This window comes from Cibotium barometz, chromosome 57, assembly GCF_041138505.1.
Source record: "Cibotium barometz isolate CiBa-2024 chromosome 57, ASM4113850v1, whole genome shotgun sequence".
NCBI lineage: Eukaryota > Viridiplantae > Streptophyta > Polypodiopsida > Cyatheales > Cibotiaceae > Cibotium > Cibotium barometz.
In genome coordinates, this window is record NC_141102.1 from 12,879,575 (window position 1) to 12,899,137 (window position 19,563).

The following is a 19,563-nucleotide window of genomic DNA, read 5'->3' on the forward strand; positions in this document are numbered from 1 at the left end:
ATTAAGGTCTATGCATAGAGGACCTACAAAACAAAACCCCTCTTTTTGGTAAATAAAAATAGAGGAAAGAGAGGATAAAAAGATAGGAAAGCACTTACGTCTTTTTGGTGATGTTGAAAGAGAAGATTAGAAGATCTACAAAAACAACAAAAGGGTGAGGAAAGGATTAGTAATGCATATATACAAAAGCCCTAAGAACCTAATGTATACATACAAAATCAAAAAGATTAATCTCTATGCATGCATTAAGCTTAATGCATGCATAGAGCTCTATGCATAGATACAAAAGCTTATGCAAGCTATGCGGCTATGCAAGCCTTATGTAAGCTATGCTAAAGCTTATGCATGAGGCTTATGCATATAGCTTTAAACATAATTCTTTATGCATGAGGCCTTATGCATAATAAAGATTTAAGCATAATGCTTTATACATGAGGCCTTATGCATAAAGCTTATGCATAAAGCACTATGCATAAGGCTTATGCATAAGGCCTTAAGCATAAAACTATGCATGAGGCCTTAAGCATAAAACTATGCATGAGGCCTTAGGTATAAATAGCATGTATGAGGCCTTATGCATAAAGCTATGCATGAGGCCTTATGCATGGGGTCTTATGCTTAAAGCTATGCATAAAGCTATGCATGAGGCCTTATGCATGGGGTCTTATGCTTAAAGCTATGCATGAGGCCTTATGCATAAAGCTTATGCATAAAGATTATGCATAAAGCTTATGCACAAACCTACAAAACAAATCCCCAGCACCCAAGGGTACAATAATAATAGAGGAGAGAGAGGAAAGCACTTACCTCTTTTTCGTGATGTTGAAAAAGAGGATACAAGGACCTACAAAACCAATAAAAGGGTGAGGAAAGGATTAGTAATGCATACATAAAAAAGCTTATGCAAGCTATGCCGCTGCTATACAAGCCTTATGCAAACTATGCTGCTATGCAAGACTTATGCAAGCTATGCTAAAGCTTATACGCATAAAGCATGCATGAGGCCTTATGCAAAAACCTATGCATGAGGCCTTATGCATATGGCATTATGCATAAAGCATGCATGAGACCTTATGCATAAAGCCTATGCAAAAAGCTATGTATAAGGCCTTATGCATAAAGCTATGTATGAGGCTTATGCATAAAGCACTATGCAAGCCACGCTAGTCTAAACTAAACCGTACCCCGACACTATACATTAAGCATGTATGCATATAGCTTAATGCAGGCATAGATTAAGCTCTATGCAAGCATAAAACTCTATTTATAGAGCTTAATCCATGCATAGAGGTCTATTCATAGAGCTTAATCTATGCATAGATCTCTATGCATTATGAATTCATGCATAGAGCTTAATCTATGCATTAAGCTCTACGAATAGAGCTTAATGCATAGATTAAGCTCTATGATTAGAGCTTTATTCATAGATTAAGATCTATGCATAAAGGACATACAAAATAAAACACCTCTTTTTGGCATATAAAAATAGAGGATAAAAAGATAGGAAAGATAGGAAAGCACTTACCTCTTTTTGGTGATGTTGAAAGAGAAGATTAGAAGACCTACAAAACCAACAAAAGGGTGAGGAAAGGATTAGTAATGCAAACATACAAAAGCCCTAAGAACTTAATGCATATATACAAAATCGAAAAGATTAAGCTCTATGCTGCATAGAGCTTAATCTGTGCATAGATCTCTATGCATTATGAATGCATGCATAGAGCTCAATCTATGCATTAAGCTCTACGAATAGAGCTTAATGCATAGAGTAAGCTCTATGATTAGAGCTCTATTCATAGATTAAGCTCTATGCATAGAGGACCTACAAAACAAAAGCCCTCTTTTTGGTAGATAAAAATAGAGGAAAGAGAGGATAAAAAGATAAGAAAGCACTTACCTCTTTTTGGTGATGTTGAAAGAGAAGATTAGAAGACCTACAAAACCAACAAAAGGGTGAGCTAAGGATTAGTAATGCATACACACAAAAGCCCTAAGAACCTAATGCATACATACAAAATTGAAAAGAGAGGAAAGAGAGAAAAGCATTTACCTCTTTTTGGTGAAGTTGAAAGAGAGGATTATAAGTCCTACAAAATAAAACAAAAATTTGAGAAAAGAATTAGTGATACAAAACCCTAGAAGTATGAATAGCATGGATACACAAGGAGGTTTAAGCCTTGCGCATAAGGAGGTTTAAGTATAAGCCTCTTATGCATAAGCCTCTTAGGCTTATGTATAAGAAAGAGAGAGAGAGAGAGATAGAGAAGAGAATACCATTCAAAAATTTTAAACATATTACTAGCTGGAAACAACAACAATGCTACTAACTAGATCTACATACTAAGTGGTAGACCTAGACACTAACTACTAACTAGAGAGACCAAATTCTAGCCCCAGTAGATCTATTGTTTTAATGATCCACTATTCTAACTGCTAGAACAATTAGATACTAACTATATACATACTTGTTTTTTTTGGCAAAAAGTAGTGTTGACTATATTACTTTGAAGACGAGAATACAAGAAGGCCTTACACCCAGCAGGCTGCTATCACAAAATGGATGTAGCCCGAGAGAAACCCAAAAACAGATATACAAGCCTCTCAAGGCGTAATCAGCTATGTGTGGACAAACAGCCACAGCGGGGGTGAATATTGCCACTAAAGACTTTGAGCGGAGTGCTGGAAGAAGAGCTCCTGATGATCCAGTCGCGAAAGAAACGATGTCTCTTTTCCTTCCTTGTGCCCGATCCCACTGACCCTTGAGCATGTGACTGATCGTGCTCTAGGTGTCAGCAAAGATCTGAGTCGCAGATGGTGCCTGGTCTCCTAGAATCTGTGAACATGGGGAGGTCCAAACGTGCCAGCCCACAATGCTCCCAATGATCTCCCAAACTGGGTGCCGGGTCATCGCACCCGCATCTGTCTCTATCAGCTGCCACACGGGAAGCTCTCCATGTATGCCCATGTACCCTGGGTAATGAGGAAAATCGGGTCTTGTGGCGAAGACTCGTAGGCCAGCTGATGCCCCACCTCTGTGTTGCACCAATAGAAGGCCCCCCCGGTGATCGATCCTGGCTCAGGTGCAGCCCGCGCTAGGATCCCCATTGCACCCTTCCACACTGCCTGGGTGTGTGTACAACCCCAAAGGCAGTGCTTCAGGGACTCCTCATCTTGGTGACCTATCTAGCACTGCCCGTCGTGTCCCATCTGTCTCTGCCAACTCCCCACCGGTAGCCCCTTATGGGCCACCATCCAGAGGAAGTAGGATATCTTCCTTGACTACCAGCTAGCCCAAAGGGTCTTCCAAAAAGTGCAAAGAAAAACCTATGAGACCCCCTGAGCATACCATCTGTGTGCCTGGGTGGGTGGCCGACGCTGCAGAGCCCCAAGTACACGCCTACCATTGCGCGCACTGTAGGAAAAGAAAGGAACTGACCTCTCCGACAATTCGAGTGGTGACCAACGCCACTCCCCTCGATCCCACTCCACCTCTGTCAAGTTGTGACCCTCCCATATCCAAAGTCTCCAGTCTTGGGCCTACTCCACAAGGGGGTCTATATGCCATTCTTTCATGTGCAGCCCTACAACTCGAATGCGTTGCCAGGAGAGAAGGGGGTCAATCAAGGCAGAAGACGGCTACCATGTGTGACTGCTATGAGAAGAAAAGTATTGAGAGTCGGAGGCCTGACCAGCGACTACCAGTGGAATGCCTCTTGGAGTAAACTGTCCCAACCACCTCTCGTCGCCCAAAAAATGCTGTGAGACTGGTGACTGAGGCAATCATCCATCCTGCAGGGATGGTGGCATCTATCTCTGCTCTCCGAGCCTGTGTCCCCCGTGTCGTACCTGTTGTTGTTGCTAGCTCCGTTGTGTCCAGAGCTGACTGAAGATGTCCCTCCAAACCCTGAGCGAGCGCGCTAGTCCACGTGCCCAGTTTGCCCATGGAATATGGGACCGCTCTCCAAGCTGCTGTCCTGTACCATCTGTCACCAAGCTACTCTAGATCAATGGCTGTCGGTCGATCTCCTCCTAGCAACTAGGGGGTATTTGTGAGAGGCTGTGCCGCAACCTCCTCGAGACTGTGAGGAGACTGCAGAGAAAAGGGGAGCGAGGTTGAGTCAGTGGGGCTGCCGTCGTGAAGAGAGTTGCCAATCTCCTCCTCTCCGGGGGGTGTAGGTGCTCAGACCCTGCTGAAGCAAGAGTTTCCATGTTTGCCCTCTTGGGGTCAGTCCACAGATGACCAGCTTGCCTAGCAGAGCTGACTCTGAAGCTTTGGGGGTCGATGATGCCGAGACCACCCTCTGCCTGTGGGAGAATAACTGTCTACCAGGATACCTTGGCTCTGGTGGCACTGGAGCCATCTAAGCCGAACCAAACAAAGTTCCACACAAGTTGCCTCAACTGTGCTACACATGAGCGAGAGAAGCACCAACATGAGGCTACATACCATGCGCTGGCAAGAAGGACCTGATTGACCACGAGGGCCGTGTGCCTGCAAGAGATAGTCGTGCCGTGCTCCAAAAGGCTAGCTTCCATCGAATGGAAGCTAGAATAAGTAGGAACTACTATGCCGGCGTGGTATCCAATCCTATCTGGAATCCTAGGTAGTGCGTCGTCTGACCTCGAGGGATCCAACGGAACCCACGGAAAATACCCCACTATGAGCTAGCTTCAGGATCTGTGAGAAAACCAACTGAACTATGCTGGTTGATTTTCGCCCCTACTGCTAGACAAAACACCTCTAGAGCTAGTCTCACTCTCTCTAGAGACTCTACATCATCCTGAACATAAAGGGTTGTGTCATCTGCATACTCTGAGTCTAGGAGCTCTGTATCATCCCTGATAGGTAGGCGCATTCCTCGAAGTCTAGTGATACAGGCTCGGAGGAAGTGAGCCATGGCCTCCGCGAAGAAAAGGAAGAGATATGGCACTAGTGGGCATCCTTGTCATACCGAGCGCTCGAGAGTGAACCTCTCTCCCATCTGGCCTTCAATGATGACCCGGCTGGAGGCTGACCTGTAGAGGGCTCCAATACCTCTAATCCATGCCTCTGGGAAACCTAGCCAAAGTAAGGTGCCCTCCAGGGATGACCAGTCCACCCTGTCATAAGCCTTCTCAAAATCGAGGAGGAGTACGGCTAGGTGTTGCCCACTGTGCTGAGCTCACTCTATTGCCTCTGAGAACGTGAAGATATTGTCCAGAATGCTGCGATCCTGGACAAATCTGGTTTGTGTGTCGTGAATCAGATCAGGTAAGAGGGGGCGAATGCAGCCACCACTGATCATCTCGGCGAGGATTTTGTAGGTTGTGGGGAGGAGGGTGATGGGACGCCAATGTCAGTCTCCCCCTTTGGGGAGGAGACAAATTATTCCTGACGTGAGGCACTCTCGCATCTGCCCGCTAGTAGAAAAGATCTACAAAAAGGCTCCGAGGAGGGGCTAGAGGGGCTAGTGGACTTGCTCCCAGAATGTGGTGAAGAATGCTCTGGGGACAGCCTGTCCTCACCTGGCATTTCTGCCCATCTAGGTCCCTCACTGCCTCCTGCATCTCTATGACTGTGAACGGGGCGAGAAGGGCCTCTCCCATGCTAGGCTGCACAAGGGTCGGCATGTGCCTCCACACCTCCTCCCTGCATCGGCCCGCTCGAGGGTCTAGAGGATCCTATTGAAATAAGGTCCTGTAGTAGTCTATTGCCATGTCCATGACCTCCTCTGGACATGTCCTGATGCTGCCATCCTGCGCCCTCAGAGAGCGGATGTGCTCCCCTGCAGACCTCTGACCATGACTCCATCATCCTGGTTCTACCTGGTTCATACTCTTTATCTGGCTGCCTCTTTTAGATTTAGCCCTGAGAATGTCCATGGCATTTATGATGCACATGACATCATTATGGTGGAGAATATCTTGGAAAGAGCTACTAAGATCCCACCACTAATGTTGATGGACATTTGCACGAATATAGTTTTTTAGGCATACATGTTTAATGTCACATTTGAGTATTGTTGCTAACTGTAGGGGGACGCACCCTTGAGAAGGGAGTAGCCAGGTATATAGAGGTAAACTTGGGAAGGCTTGCATCATAGTGCTTGGAGGATGGTTGGTATAACCCTTATTATAGCTTTGTGTGGGACCAAGGTCCAAGCTCATTAATTTTTTTTAAAAAAATTATGACCAAATGCCATCAGCCCTTGCACGAACAGTCGCCACGCATGCACGATGGGGAAAGAGGAGGAGTATGTGTGTGTTTTTATACTACAGACCGAGAAAGGAGGAGGAGCTTGTATGGCCTCTAATTAACTTTCGTCACCCATGGGCGATCGACAAGGTGCACTACTACAATCACTACAGTGGCAAAGGTTGATAGTGTGAGAGGGAGAGAGGAAGGAACTCCAAACACTGCTAGCTAACCATCACCATTCTAGAGCATAGGTGGAGAGAGGAAGATCATGGGCTGACAGGGCATAGAGAGATAGAGAGAAAGGGTGCTACTGGCCACATTGCGAGTTAGTAAGATAGAGAGGTTATGATTCATGGAGAAGCTTTGATGCTTGGGTCTTAAGTAATGTCTCTTAATGTTTTGAGGGTTGCAAACTTGGGTAGCTACTAGTAGAAATAATGTTCTTGAACATAGATGCCATTGCTATGGGCCAAATTATGGGATCCTCTATATGACTCTTCGACGTTCTCTGCAACAATCCATATATGAATCTTGTGCAAACTTCGAGATGTGGACGCATCTTGCTTGGAGTTATTTAGTCAATGTTTCTGATTAGATAGATTGAGCTCTCCTCTAACAATGTATCTCTAGTCTAACATATAGTTGTTTTAAATATATAGATACGATGAGTGACCACACCCGTAAAGTGAAGCTGATGATCATCAAGACTTTGCTATGAGGCATTGGACTTTCTGGAGATACACTGTTAGAGGCCATGGCAGATTATGTGGAGATAGATGATGCGGGTTTAGACGGCGCCATCAAGATTCTTGGGAGATTCAGTATGCCCCTACGACCTAGAGAGGGTACATCCTCCCAGCCACATGCAGGAGTGGAGACTTCTTCTCATGCACACACTACAACGCATCGGTAAGCTTCTCGATTGATAAAATAGTAATGTCATCCTTTTTTTACATATAGAATTCTTAATATATACATCCTTTTGATGTCTTTGTCTGCTTAGGACTCCTATCCCAGGTACATCACATCATGAGAGTTAGTGGCTTACTCCTGATGTACCTCCTGGTACTCAGGTGACACTTGATTCACAGGCTAGTGGTCGTTCGTCCCATAGGTATATCTTTTATGGCGATTACAGATTAAATATCAAGTACTTTTTAAGAACTCACATCTCAATATATTGTATGTTTGTATTGCACGTAGGCGTCAGCAGAGCAGTGGGGCAGAGTAGCATACCACCAGTGCCCCCACCAGTGCCAATGCGCATGTGCACTGGCACTTTGGGTGTCACATGCGACATCACGCCTGACGGGGGTATCCTTCAGGTCGGAGCCGGCATCGCCTTCAGACGTCGGCGGATGAGAGACCTTTGCATGTCTTATCTCCAGCGAGTTCATATACCATGGCAGTAAGTATTATTTAACATAAAGAATATGAATTACAGTTTTTTATTTGAATTACTAAACTGACTTTTATTTTGCAATGCATCGATCAACTTGAGGATGACAAGAAATATGTCATCAACACACTGGAGACGGAGTTTGGGACACAGGATGGAGTCGGAAGTGGTTGCTGAAGAAAATGTGCAAACTCATGAGTCATCGATGCGACAATGCACGGTAAGTAGAGAGAGAGAGAAATGAAACAAAATGAAATGCTATATTTACATCTTCAAAAGGACAAAATGACCTATGAGACCAAAAAGTTACCACCAGAGAGCTCTGATACCAATGTCATGTAGAACATCGGTATTGATGGTTTGCTCTGCGGAACAAGCGTGAGATCATACATATCTGTGGTCTCTCAATCTGCGTTCAGAGGCGGCTGACAAGCATGGGGGCCATAGTGCTGCCGCATACATCAAAGATGGGGTGACCATACATCAAAGCTGGGGTGACCATAGTGTCATAGAGGGAGAAAGCAGAGCTGGAGCAGCAAATGGGCAACGTGGGGGGTGTTGTGGCTAAGGGTACTACGGGTACTCACTGAGGGTGCTGCTAGAATTACTGCCATGAAATGCTAAAAGATTGCTGGCTTCGATGGTCTACTGCTAGGCCAAGTCGATCTAGGGAACAATGCTTGATTACGGGTACTAAAGGTTGAGATACTGATACTGGGGTTGAAATGCGAGATAGAAGCCTTGGTAGAGGAGGGGAATCGAATCCCGATACGAACTTTCTTTTAGTGAACTTGAAGTTGAAATTACCCTGTACACAACTAGAGCAAGAAAAACAAGTCTGAGGAGAATGGGACCCTGACACTAGCCATATGAGGCTATCACCATGAGACTCCCCACCACCCACCCTTGTTAGCAAGTTTTCAAAAGAATAAAAATCATGACTTCACAATGAATTATTTTGAGATTAAATCTTACCGACGAACATAGGTTGATCCGTGAGTTGACACGTACGACTAATAGTCCTCATCGTCATCTCTGAGATTAACCGTCAATAAAATTTCATCTTCATTATCCTTGTTGACTTCTTTGAACTCCTCCATTGTTAAATCTGTGTTGACGTTCATTTCCTCCATAGGCTCGACATCCATTGTTTTTTCCTCTTCAGTGTCTGTAGTGTCAGAGTCTAGATCGTTGTCGTTCTCATCATCTACAATGTCATCATGATCGGAAAGAAGAATTCTACACCTCTCTGATGTCGATGTGTCTAGATTCGAGGACGTAATCAATTCATCCTGATCCGCTTTCTCAGAGTCAACGCTATCAAACAAGTGTCGACCTCTAGGTTGGACATGCACAACTTGCCACCATGGATGAGCATCTGTATTCTTGTAAAAGAACGCTTGTTCAACATGAGTTGGCAGAATGTAAGGCTCTTTTGTTGCACGCAATAACTTTGAGGAGTCGACAGACCAAAATCCGGGCATTTCTCTTTTCATTGTGGCATTATTGCCTTTATACTTGGCACGAAACCAATCCACCTTCAAAACCACTTGTCAAAATACACGAATCAAAACTTTAGAATTATGTATAGCTTCAAGAAATCTACATGTCATTGTTGCATGAAGAGAGATGTCATTTACCTGCTTGAAGATACGATACGATACTTCATAAATGCCGACTATGGTTCCCACGTAACCAAGTTCAGTGTCGATAAGATTTGTGTCTCTTGAACTTGCACGTGATAATTGCTTGAAAGAGGCAACAACGCAAGAATCTTGAGTTAGACGTAAGTCATCAATAGATTTTATCCAAAGATGTTGTCCATAAGCCCACATGTTGGTATACATTCGATCCTAGACCAATAAAAATAAATTATTAAAAAAAATGAGATTCATTTGTTTAGTTTAGAGTTTTCAAAACCCAACAAGTTACCTGTCTTTCACACCCGATCATAAACTCTCTTTGTTCCGTTGAGATTGGCTCATGATCACTAACCGCCTGTTGCATACGGGTGTATAACCAATCCATGAAAGTAGGTACGTCCCCGTCATTATTTACATTGGTTTGACGTTTGGATCTCCTCTTTTTACGTCTGCCAACTCGTTTGCTTGGAAGTTCCTTCTCGTACTCATCAACGAATTGTTGCATGCATTCGCTATTATAGACAATGAAAGTAGAAATATCCAATTTATCTTGAACCTTAAGTCGAAAAGGGACTCCCTTACCGGACAATACCTCATCTGACATGGTAGAAGACGACTCATTTATCCATACGCGTGGAGCTTCAGAATCGATTTTCTCAAGGTATTCACAAATGTAATACATGCATTCTTTAAGCATCCATCCCTCCACCATAGAACCCTCTGGTCTTGTTTTTTGACGTACATAACCTTTCAATACTCTCATAAATCTCTCGACCCCAAAACATCCATCGAGTGCTCACAACACCAGTGAGCTCTATCTCGTCCACTAGATGGATTACAAGATGAACCTGGATATCAAAAAAGGAGGTTGGAAATTCCTTTTCCATTAAACAAAGAAGCTCTATACATTCACGCTTCTTTTGTGGAATTGACCCTTTGGCAATCTCTTTAGATGTAATCCATCTATCAGTAAAAGAAAGAAGATATTAGAGATGTTTTTGAATTAAGAAGATATCAAATAAAATTTTATACTAAAAATTAATGACCGATAAATACCTTGCAAGCGATCCAAGGTGATATATTACATCTCGGACTCCTCTTGTAGTACATCCATCAATAACAAGGGGTAGAACATGCTGCATACATGATTAATCCGATCAACAAAACATGCAAGAAAATAAATACTTACAAAGATCTGGATAGATTTACCTTCACAAAATTGTGCCAATCATGTGTTTTTAAACCAGAGAAGCTCTTGTCATCTAGAGTGAACATGTTTCGACAAGATGCTCCATATCCTGTAGGCGTACGAATCGACTGAATCTTCCTGTTGATAGTCTCTAGCTCTTCTGTCTTGAGCACCCATGGGGCAGGCTCGTAGGTTGTCTCACGTTGAGTTTCATCATAAAGTGGCCATAGATTGGGCTTTGAGTTTTGATCCTTTGAGTCATTTCTTGCTGCCGCTATGTCTTTCAAGCCAATGAGGTGTTGCCATAACGAATGACCACGTTCTTGAATATGTGCATAGGATCAAGAAAACGACATATCCTCAAATCCTTCCAATATTCCAAAGTATACCATATCGAAGGACTTTGGGCTAGAGCACGTTTTCCTCTCGCTCGCTTCTTTACAGCGTCATCATCATTGCCGCTTATGATCTCCGACTCCGGATCGATAGCGGGTCCAACAGTCCACTTTAGATACCAATCCTTCGGTGTCATTGGTATTGGACATCTCCCTTCTTCTACCTTTCCATTAAAATGTATGGCTTGCCTTCTGTCTCGTAGATAATGATCTTCAGATAAAAATCGTCTATGTCGAAGATATATATTTTTGTTGAGGTTTTTGCTATAAGTCGATCTCAACCAATCACCACAAATTGGACAAGCTTTATAACCCTTGGTACATATCCCTGCATGGAAAACATAACAAAGATGATTAGCGCAATGAACATCGTACAAGCGTATGAGACAATATATATATTTAAACCATTTGCCTGAGCAAAACCCATATCCTGGAAAGTCGTGGATAGTCCATGCTAAAATTCCACGAACAATGAACTGTCTTTGACCAATGCTTCTGGACATATCCATGACATCAATCCCTCTCCACAAATCTTGAAGATTGTCGATGAGAGGGGCCAAATAAACATTCAGATGTTTAACTTGTCGTTTTCGCGGAATTAAGAGTGAGAGCATTAAATGATCTTTCTTAATGCTGAGATACGAGGGTAGATTATAGTTAATAACTACCACTGGCCATGTAGACCATTTACTTGATCTCATTGAAAATGGATTCACGCCATCTAATGCTACACCCATCTTTAAATTGCATGGTTCTTTTGCAAAATTTGGCCATCGCAAATCAATATGCTCAAATGCAAGACTATCTGATGGAATTCGCATTACTCCATCTTTGCTCTTGTGCTCCGCTCCCCATGTCATAAGCTTAGCTAATTCGGGACTTTGGAACATATGTTTTATACATGGAGCCAGGGGAAAATGTCTCAATACCTTTCTAGGAAGAGCCCCCTTTAGATAGGATGCACTCTAACTTATAATCCACTCCAACAAAATACGACAAAATAGATAGTAAAGTTTAAGAGAACTCTTGCAAGAAGGGTTTAAGATTGTGGTGAACATAAACTTTAATGCATTATTAAGAGAGAAGTTAAATACATTGGAAAATTCCTGAGATATCAAGAGTAATGTAACATAATGATTTTCCCCTTTGGAAAAAAACCTTACAAACACTGTCATGAGTGTTCACATGTCTATACATTTCTTTGCATACGTTTCTAAACTTCCAAGTACTATCTTGGTTCAAAGTTCTTGATCCTATGCAAGCCATTGTCATTTTGAGAACACCTCTTTGATCAATTCGTAAGCTTACAAAAACCTACACGAAATAAGTCTCTTGAGTTAGAATATAGATACATTATAAACCATTGTCTATGGTGGTGAAAATTTTGAATAGAGTGGAGATCATCGGGAGCATAGTGGGCTGGCACATTTAGACTTCACGCAAATCCTCGATGGCCAGACACCCTACGTCATGAGAAAACCTAGTTAGAAGACATTTAATTCAATAAAGTATAGTTGCCATGTGTCTAGGTGCCTAACCTCCAAGAAAATACTCATGAGGGTTAGCATGCCTTTCGGAGCCTCACTTCCAAGAAAACCCTCAAGGCTCATGTCAAGTCTATGTGAAGGGTTAAAAACAATACATCTAGTATAAATCTTTAGGAAAAATATAAATATCATCTTACATGACTAACAATGCATACTTATGAGATAAATTTTAACACCCCAAAATAGTCAAATATATTGGAGACCAATAAAAGAGATCATTTGAAACACTATATGTACACTTTATAAGAGACATTGTTAGGTAATATCATGCAATTTTTAAGATCTCCCAAGTGGCTTTACATAGATAGATACTCAGCTGGTAAGGATTCCAAGTGGCTTTACTCATAGATAGAGACGGAAGGAACATAGTAAGTTCCGGGTTTCAAAAAATTGAAGGTTGACCTTTTTAGCCTTGAATTCTTTAATTTGAATGTGTTAAGAATCATTCAGTGGAAATTTCAGCAATTATTTGTTTAAAATAGCCCAATAATGACTTAGAGTTACTCATAAAAGGAGAAAATTCTTGGTTGTTATGTTTCAAAGCATTTAAAGCTCGTGATCAATCTTGTAAGGCATAATACTTGATCACTATGCATTGATATATTTCAAAATAAGTAGGAACATAATAGCAAATAGGCATACATATCAGGTTGGATTTAAGGTGATGTGCAAACTTTTAACAGTAACATGGCTGCATAAGTTGGGACATATATCTCAAAAATCATTGTGATTTTCAATTGCAAGATTATAAGATCTTAAGGAATTATCAAGTTTTTCTTTGACTCAAGGTCTGACTTTTTCTATGCAAAGTATAAGTTATGTTTTCTCATTTCCTCCAATTCAATACTAGCATTCTATGCACTTTTATGTTGCAAGGTCATCAATATCAACATTTGTATCGTGAATGTATGAATGCAGCACAACAAAAATAAAAATCATCCTATATTGTATATTCCAAGGTAGAGATTGATTGAAATTGAGGCTGGACTTAAAATCAAAGGATAGGAATTTTAAAGTTTTTAGTTGAAAAATAGGTTGATGTGTAGCTTTTGGATAGAAAAATGGGCTAGAGGTTAAGAGGTTTCCACATGTTGGGAATAAATAAATTGAGTGGTTGGGAAAAGCGTGCATTTTTTAATAAAATTTCTTCCCCCTAGAATTGAGAAAATGTTTGTTTTTTAAATTTGTCATCTTAGAATTGGCACACGAGTGCGAGGAAGATTTCAAAGAGTGTGCAAAACTTTGGTGTGGGCGAGGTGTTTCAATGGTGGGCACATAAATAGGACAAAGAATTTTGCGTGTGAAATCAAAAACTTAAAAAATGTAAATATCATCTTACATGACTAACAATACATATAAGTATGAGATGAATTTTGACACCTCGAAATAGTCAAATATATTGGAGGCCAATAAAAGCTAAGACCATTTGAAACACTATATGTACACTTTATAAGAGACACTATCATGTGCACTCGAATAATATCATGCAATTTCAAGTTCTCCCAAGAGGCTTTACATAGATAGATACTTAGTAGTAAGGATTCCAATGGCACTTTGGACAATAAGAAATAATAAGAGACGCAACGAACGTAGTAAGTTTCACGTTTCAAAAAATGGAAGGCCAACCTTTTGAGCCTTGAACTCTTTGAACATGTTAAGAATCATTTATTGGAAATTTCATCAATGGTTTGTTTAAAATAGCCCTAAAAATGTCTTTGAATTACTCATAAAAGGAGCAAATTTTTGCTTGTTATGTTTCAAAACATTTATAGCTTGTGATCAATCTTGTAAGACATTATATTTGATCATTATGCATTAATATATTTCAAAATAAATAGCAACATAATATTCTCAAGATCATTATGCATTGATATATCTCAAAATAAGTAGCAACATAATAGCAAATAGGCATACATATCAGGTTGGATTTTTTTTCAAGAAATATATATTATATTATATAAGGGCTATTACATCATGATAGGAAATATATATTATATTATACAAGGGCTATTACTTCCTGACTGTCCTGTCATCTCTCAAAGGTTACCCATATTCGACCTTGAATACATATCAGGTTGGATTTAAGGTGGTGTGCAAACTTTTACCATCAACATGGCTACTTAAGTTGGGACATACAAGGAAACACCATCTTTAGGAGTATTGTTGCTTCATACAAGGAAAAACCATCTTCAGAAGTATTGTTGCTTCATACACATAGTTGTGACACACAAGGAAACACCATCTGTAGAAGTACTGTTGCTTCATACACATAGTTGTGAGCCCTTGTGTGAATGCCTTTGATTAAGGTCTCATAAAGAGAGGAGGTCCGGCGAAGGAGGAGGACAAAGAAATCATAAAATGCGAGGCGAGGGCCGGCGAAGGAGCTCCACCACCTCACGCATGGACGGCCGCCTTTGTGGCAGATCGCTAGTGCAGAGGAGGCCAATCATGAGAACCATTACCATGCTCTCCCTATCACCATCCGCCACGTCAAGCCTACTGTCGAAGACCTGCCATACATTGCCCTCATTGGACTGCACCAGCCGCCTCACCCACCGCACCATATCCATGCCTTCTCCTTCAACCTCCACCTTGCTTGTCGGCCTCCTCCCTGTCACCAGCTCCAACACCACCACTCCATAGCTGTACACATCGCTCTTCAGTGTGTCTTGATCATATTCTGCAACGAATTTTTAATCATCCCTCCATAATTAGATGTCTCAGTATATATCATGCATATGCAGTCACTAATCCAACCCGTTTAAGATACAATATCATGCCTAATCACTCTTAGCTCTCCCTCATTTCGACTGCACATCTCACTTGATTAGAGATTCAGAAAGCCACTAATTTGCTGCATCCCTTCATGATTCAAAAGCAATATGCGACAGAAATGATCAATGTACCTATTCACAGCTCTAGCCCTTGATTAGAGGTTATCAACAAAAACCCTTCCCTTGATTACTAGAGAGAATTAAAGTCACTAGCCGCAAGCGCTCGGTTGGAGATGATCAAAGCACTAGCTTAGCATTTGATTAGAGGAACTTGAAGTCATTACCTTGATTAAGATTTTCCACAACGTCTAGGGTCTATGTCTATTCTGAGACGATTAAGCCATTAGATCTATCCCTTTCACTAATCACTGACCCTTGCATGGATTAGATCCATCCCTTTCACTAATCACTAACCCTTGCATGGAGATTCTTGAAGCCACTAGCAGTAGCCCTAGAATAGGGATGACTAAACCCAATCACCATTCAACAACAAATAATTACACCTTGTTTTAGGGATAAAGCAATTATCTACGATAATTAATCTTGGTATGTACAATTATATCACCGTTAAAACATTGCAAAATTGCTTTAATAATTGACTTATATTGTAAATTAGAGTGATAAATAAACATGTTGATGTACCTGGGGCAGTGTAGCCAACGGATCCCACCACACCGGCCATATTGGAGCCGGTTATGCCTTTGAATGCCTTTGCCACGCCAAAATCTGCAAGCTTAGCTTGGAAATCAGAGTCTAAGAGGATGTTGTTGGACTTGATATTTCTGTGGAGGATGGGGGGAACACAGCCATGGTGCAAGCAGGAGAGCCCCTCTGCAGCTCCTAAAACAATGCGAAAACGTGTAGCCCAAGTGAGAAGCTGGTTGTGAAAAGATTTGTGGAGGGCATCACCTAGGCTACCATTGGGCATGTACTCATAAACAAGCAGCTTGGCCTCCTCGCTCACACAACAGCATAGCAATTTCACTATATTTTGATGCCTGATTTTGCCCAATATGTCCACCTCTGCTTTGAATGAAGAGGTCTGATCATCCCTTATCCTGTCCTTTGGAACACATAGGAGCTTCTTCACAGCCACTGTTGCCCCTCCTGCAGGGAAGCTCACCTTGTATACCTTCCCACTTCCCCCACACCCTATCACATTCTTCTCATCCAATCTCCCAAACACCTCTTCTTCACTGAAATCTAGCCTTTGAAAAGACACAATTGTTACCCCTCTCTTGCACTTTAATCTCCTGTAAATCATCCTCGCAAGGACCCCACACAAAGCTACTCCACAAGCCCAAAGCAATACAGTGAGAATTATAACTTTGGCACTCTTTTTCCTAGTTTCCACACCACACGAAGACTGAGACAAGCAGAGTAATGGGTTTCCCTCAAAACTACTGGAATCTAGATCACTTGTCAAAGACTCGGGGACTATCCCAGATAGATTGTTGTAGGAGACATTGAAGAGAAAATAGGTAGAGTTTGCAAAGGCAATGGGTATGCTTCCATTCAAGTGATTAAAGGAGAGATCCAAATAAATAAGGTCTGGTATCAGGCTTAATTGAGAGGGTATTGGCCCGTAAAGCTGGTTTTGAGATAGATAAAGGGAGTTAAGGTGCTGGCAATTGCCAATTGATGTGGGGATTTCACCAGAGATTGAGTTAGAGGAGAGGGTTAATGTCTCTAAATTAGTAAGGCGGCCAATTTGGGAAGGTAGAGATCCAGAGAGCTTGTTTTTGGAGGCAGTTAATGTGGTTAAGTTGCAGAATTGGCTGATTTGGGTTGGAATGGGGCCTTCGAATTGATTTGAGTCGATCCTGAGGACTTGTAGGCTGTAGTTAGATGAGGAGTTGGGCATAGTAATTGTACCTGACAAATTATTGTTTTGCAGCGTGAAGACTTGTAAGCTTGGTAGCGTCCATAGCCCACTGGGCACGCTACCGGAGAGCTGATTTCCTTCAACGCGGAATCGGACCAAACTCCGGCAGCTAGCGTAAGTTGTCGGAATTCCTCCCGTCAGCGAGTTGTTCATCAGAGAGATGTATTCCATGGTGTTCGTGTAGCACAGGTGAGGGGGGATGGAACCGGTGAAGGAATTGTTGGTGATATCAAACTGCCAAAGCCTCGAATGCAAGCCCCATTGCGAAGAGAGGTTACCGGAGAAGTTGTTGTTGTAGAGTACGATAGTGGAGAGGTTGGCGAGGGTGGCGAGCCCGTCCGGCAAGGCGCCGCTGTGCTGGTTGTCATAGAGTTTGAGTAGGTATAAGGAGGAGCTGAGGTGAACGAAGTTCTCTGGCAGGCTGCCGGAGAAGGAGTTGGAGTGAAGGTCGATCTCAAGGAGGTAAGGGGAATTAGATAACGAGGGTATTGGGCCTGAGAGACTGTTTTCGTAGAGGAAGAGGAAGGAGAGGTTGGTGAGGTTGGTGAAAGAGGCGGGGATGGTGCCGTAGAGATTGTTGAAGGAGAGGTCGAGCATGGAGAGGCGGGCGAGGTTGGCGAGGCTGGCGGGAATCGAGCCCACAAGGCTGCAATTGAAAAGTTCAAGGCTATTTAGGCTGGCGAGGTGGCCGAGTTGAGATGGAATGCCGCCGGCGTGGAAGTTGGAGTAGGAGAGGTCTAGGGTTTGCAAACGGGAGAGGTTGCCGAGCTGCGGGGGTATGGCGCCGGAGAGGAGGTTCCCTTGGAGAAGGAGTCGGGTTAAGTTGGGCAGATTGCCAAAGTCTGCTGGGATAGGCCCTTCGAAACTGTTGCCCTGTAAGCTGAGGTACTGGAGATGGGAGAGTTTGGAGATGTTGGAGGGCAAAGGCCCGTAGAACGAATTCAGGCTGAGGTCCAGCACCGTGAGGAGGGAACAGGAGTACTCCAGCAAGAAGTAAGGGAAGGTCTGAGAGAACCAGTTCAAGCTCAGGTAGAGCTGCGTGAGGCTGGGCAGCTCGCAGAGAGGCAGCGTTAGCGTGCCGTTGAGGTTGAAGTTGGTGAAGTTGAGGCCGACCACGGTGGAAGAATTCTGACACATAACGCCCTCCCACGAGCAAACGGACGCCAAATTGGCGGGATTCCATCTCGTGAGCACCGCATCGTCGCCCTTCTGCAGCCCCTTTTTGAACTGGAGAAGCGTATTGGCCTCTGCCGTAAGGTTATAAGCAGCGGCGCCGCCACCGCCTATGGCGAGCATGCAGAAAACTAGATAAAGGAGAGAGACTAGGTGCTTACGGCCGGCCAACATTGCGACACTGCAAGCTACTTGCTCCGCCATGGAACCTCCCCTTACACCACTGCTTAATTGATTCCTGCTTATTTGACGGTAGTGCTCCAGCAAAAGCACGTTTTTCAAAGCTCCCATATTCTCGCACGTTTTCAAAGCTCTCCAGAGTCCACAAGAGTCACGACCAGTGCTGAAATTTCAAGCCTTCATAGGTCAAACCTTCTAGAAAAGGCCTCTTAGAGAATAGAGGTGCAAAAAAAAGTCCATTAGGGGCCTACAATGAGCGAAAAACAAATTCAATTAAATAAATAGTTAGGCTGATGGATTTTTGGGATCAACATTAGAAACGAAGGTTTTTTTTAACCTTTATCGAAATTTGATTTGAGCTCGGCAATCAACCAATGCACCTTTTCGCTTCCACCGACACCGTACAAACGCACGACAAGACATTTACCAATAGGCACAACATAGAAGGCATAGTGCTCTCTCTCTCTCTCTCTCTCTCTCTCTCTCTTCTCTTGCATCAAGGGTTGGTCGCTCTCTCTTTCTTCTTGCATCAAGGGCTCTCTCTCTCTCTCTCTCTCTCTCTCTCTCTCTCTCTCTTCTTGCATCAAGGTTGGTCCCTTTCTCTCTCTTCCTAGATCAAAGGCTAGTCACTCTCTTTGTCTTGCACACCAAGAGCAATAATCAAAGATTACTCGTTCATAATTTGTGATGAAGGATAAGTTGGGGGATACCACGATGAAACGGCGCAATGGCAATGGTGGAGGATGGAGCATGGAGGGGATTTTTACAAATTTGAATCCATATGATTTTTCGGTGTTAAAAACAAAAAATATTGATGGAGGCAAATCCCTCATTACCGTAGTCATTTGGGAGCTCTTAATTTTCAGAGCTAATGCCTAATAGTCATTATCTATTTAAAAAATCTAAATTTTAAACATAAACCTATATATTTTGAAGGTCAACCTAGTTTATGGTCTTCACATTGAACATTCGGGTAGGCTTTCAAATTTCAACCCTGTGTGGTGATTCCTCACTGTGTGTGACTCAAGAGGGAAAAACCGAGATGACACGCTTGGTCTTGTTTCCAATAGTCAATTCCCCACCAACCACTTCTCGGATTGGGCCACCCTCAAACTATAGTTCTTGGCTACCTTTCGACCTAGGAAGAACTAGTACTTTGATCTTATTACTCAAGAACTCAACCAATTGTCCATGAAGAAG

At 42.7% G+C, this 19,563-nt stretch overlaps 1 protein-coding gene and 2 pseudogenes across 1 annotated transcript; all 3 read right to left on the bottom strand.

Moving 5' to 3' along the window:
• Positions 1–8,541: 8,541 nt before the first annotated feature.
• Positions 8,542–9,073, bottom strand: LOC147606441 (uncharacterized; annotated as a pseudogene).
• A 1,023-nt stretch (positions 9,074–10,096) lies between these two features.
• LOC147606442 (uncharacterized) lies at positions 10,097–11,664 on the bottom strand (annotated as a pseudogene).
• A 2,820-nt stretch (positions 11,665–14,484) lies between these two features.
• LOC147606443 (uncharacterized) lies at positions 14,485–18,415 on the bottom strand. The gene is made up of 2 exons (XM_086791759.1): positions 15,768–18,415; positions 14,485–15,031 (listed from the first exon to the last, which is right to left on the bottom strand). Exons 1-2 carry the CDS (start codon positions 18,385–18,387, stop codon positions 14,703–14,705), a joined length of 2,949 nt encoding a protein of 982 aa, XP_086647885.1. The 5' UTR covers positions 18,388–18,415; the 3' UTR covers positions 14,485–14,702.
• Positions 18,416–19,563: the final 1,148 nt, after the last annotated feature.

Excerpts from the sequence above, each read along its gene's own strand:
- LOC147606443 (XM_086791759.1), bottom strand. The coding sequence starts at position 18,387 with ATGGCGGAGCAAGTAGCTTGCAGTGTCGCAATGTTGGCCGGCCGTAAG. Across the intron at positions 15,032-15,767 it reads CGTTGGCTACACTGCCCCAG|AATATGATCAAGACACACTG; the intron begins GTACATCAACAT and ends AATTCGTTGCAG.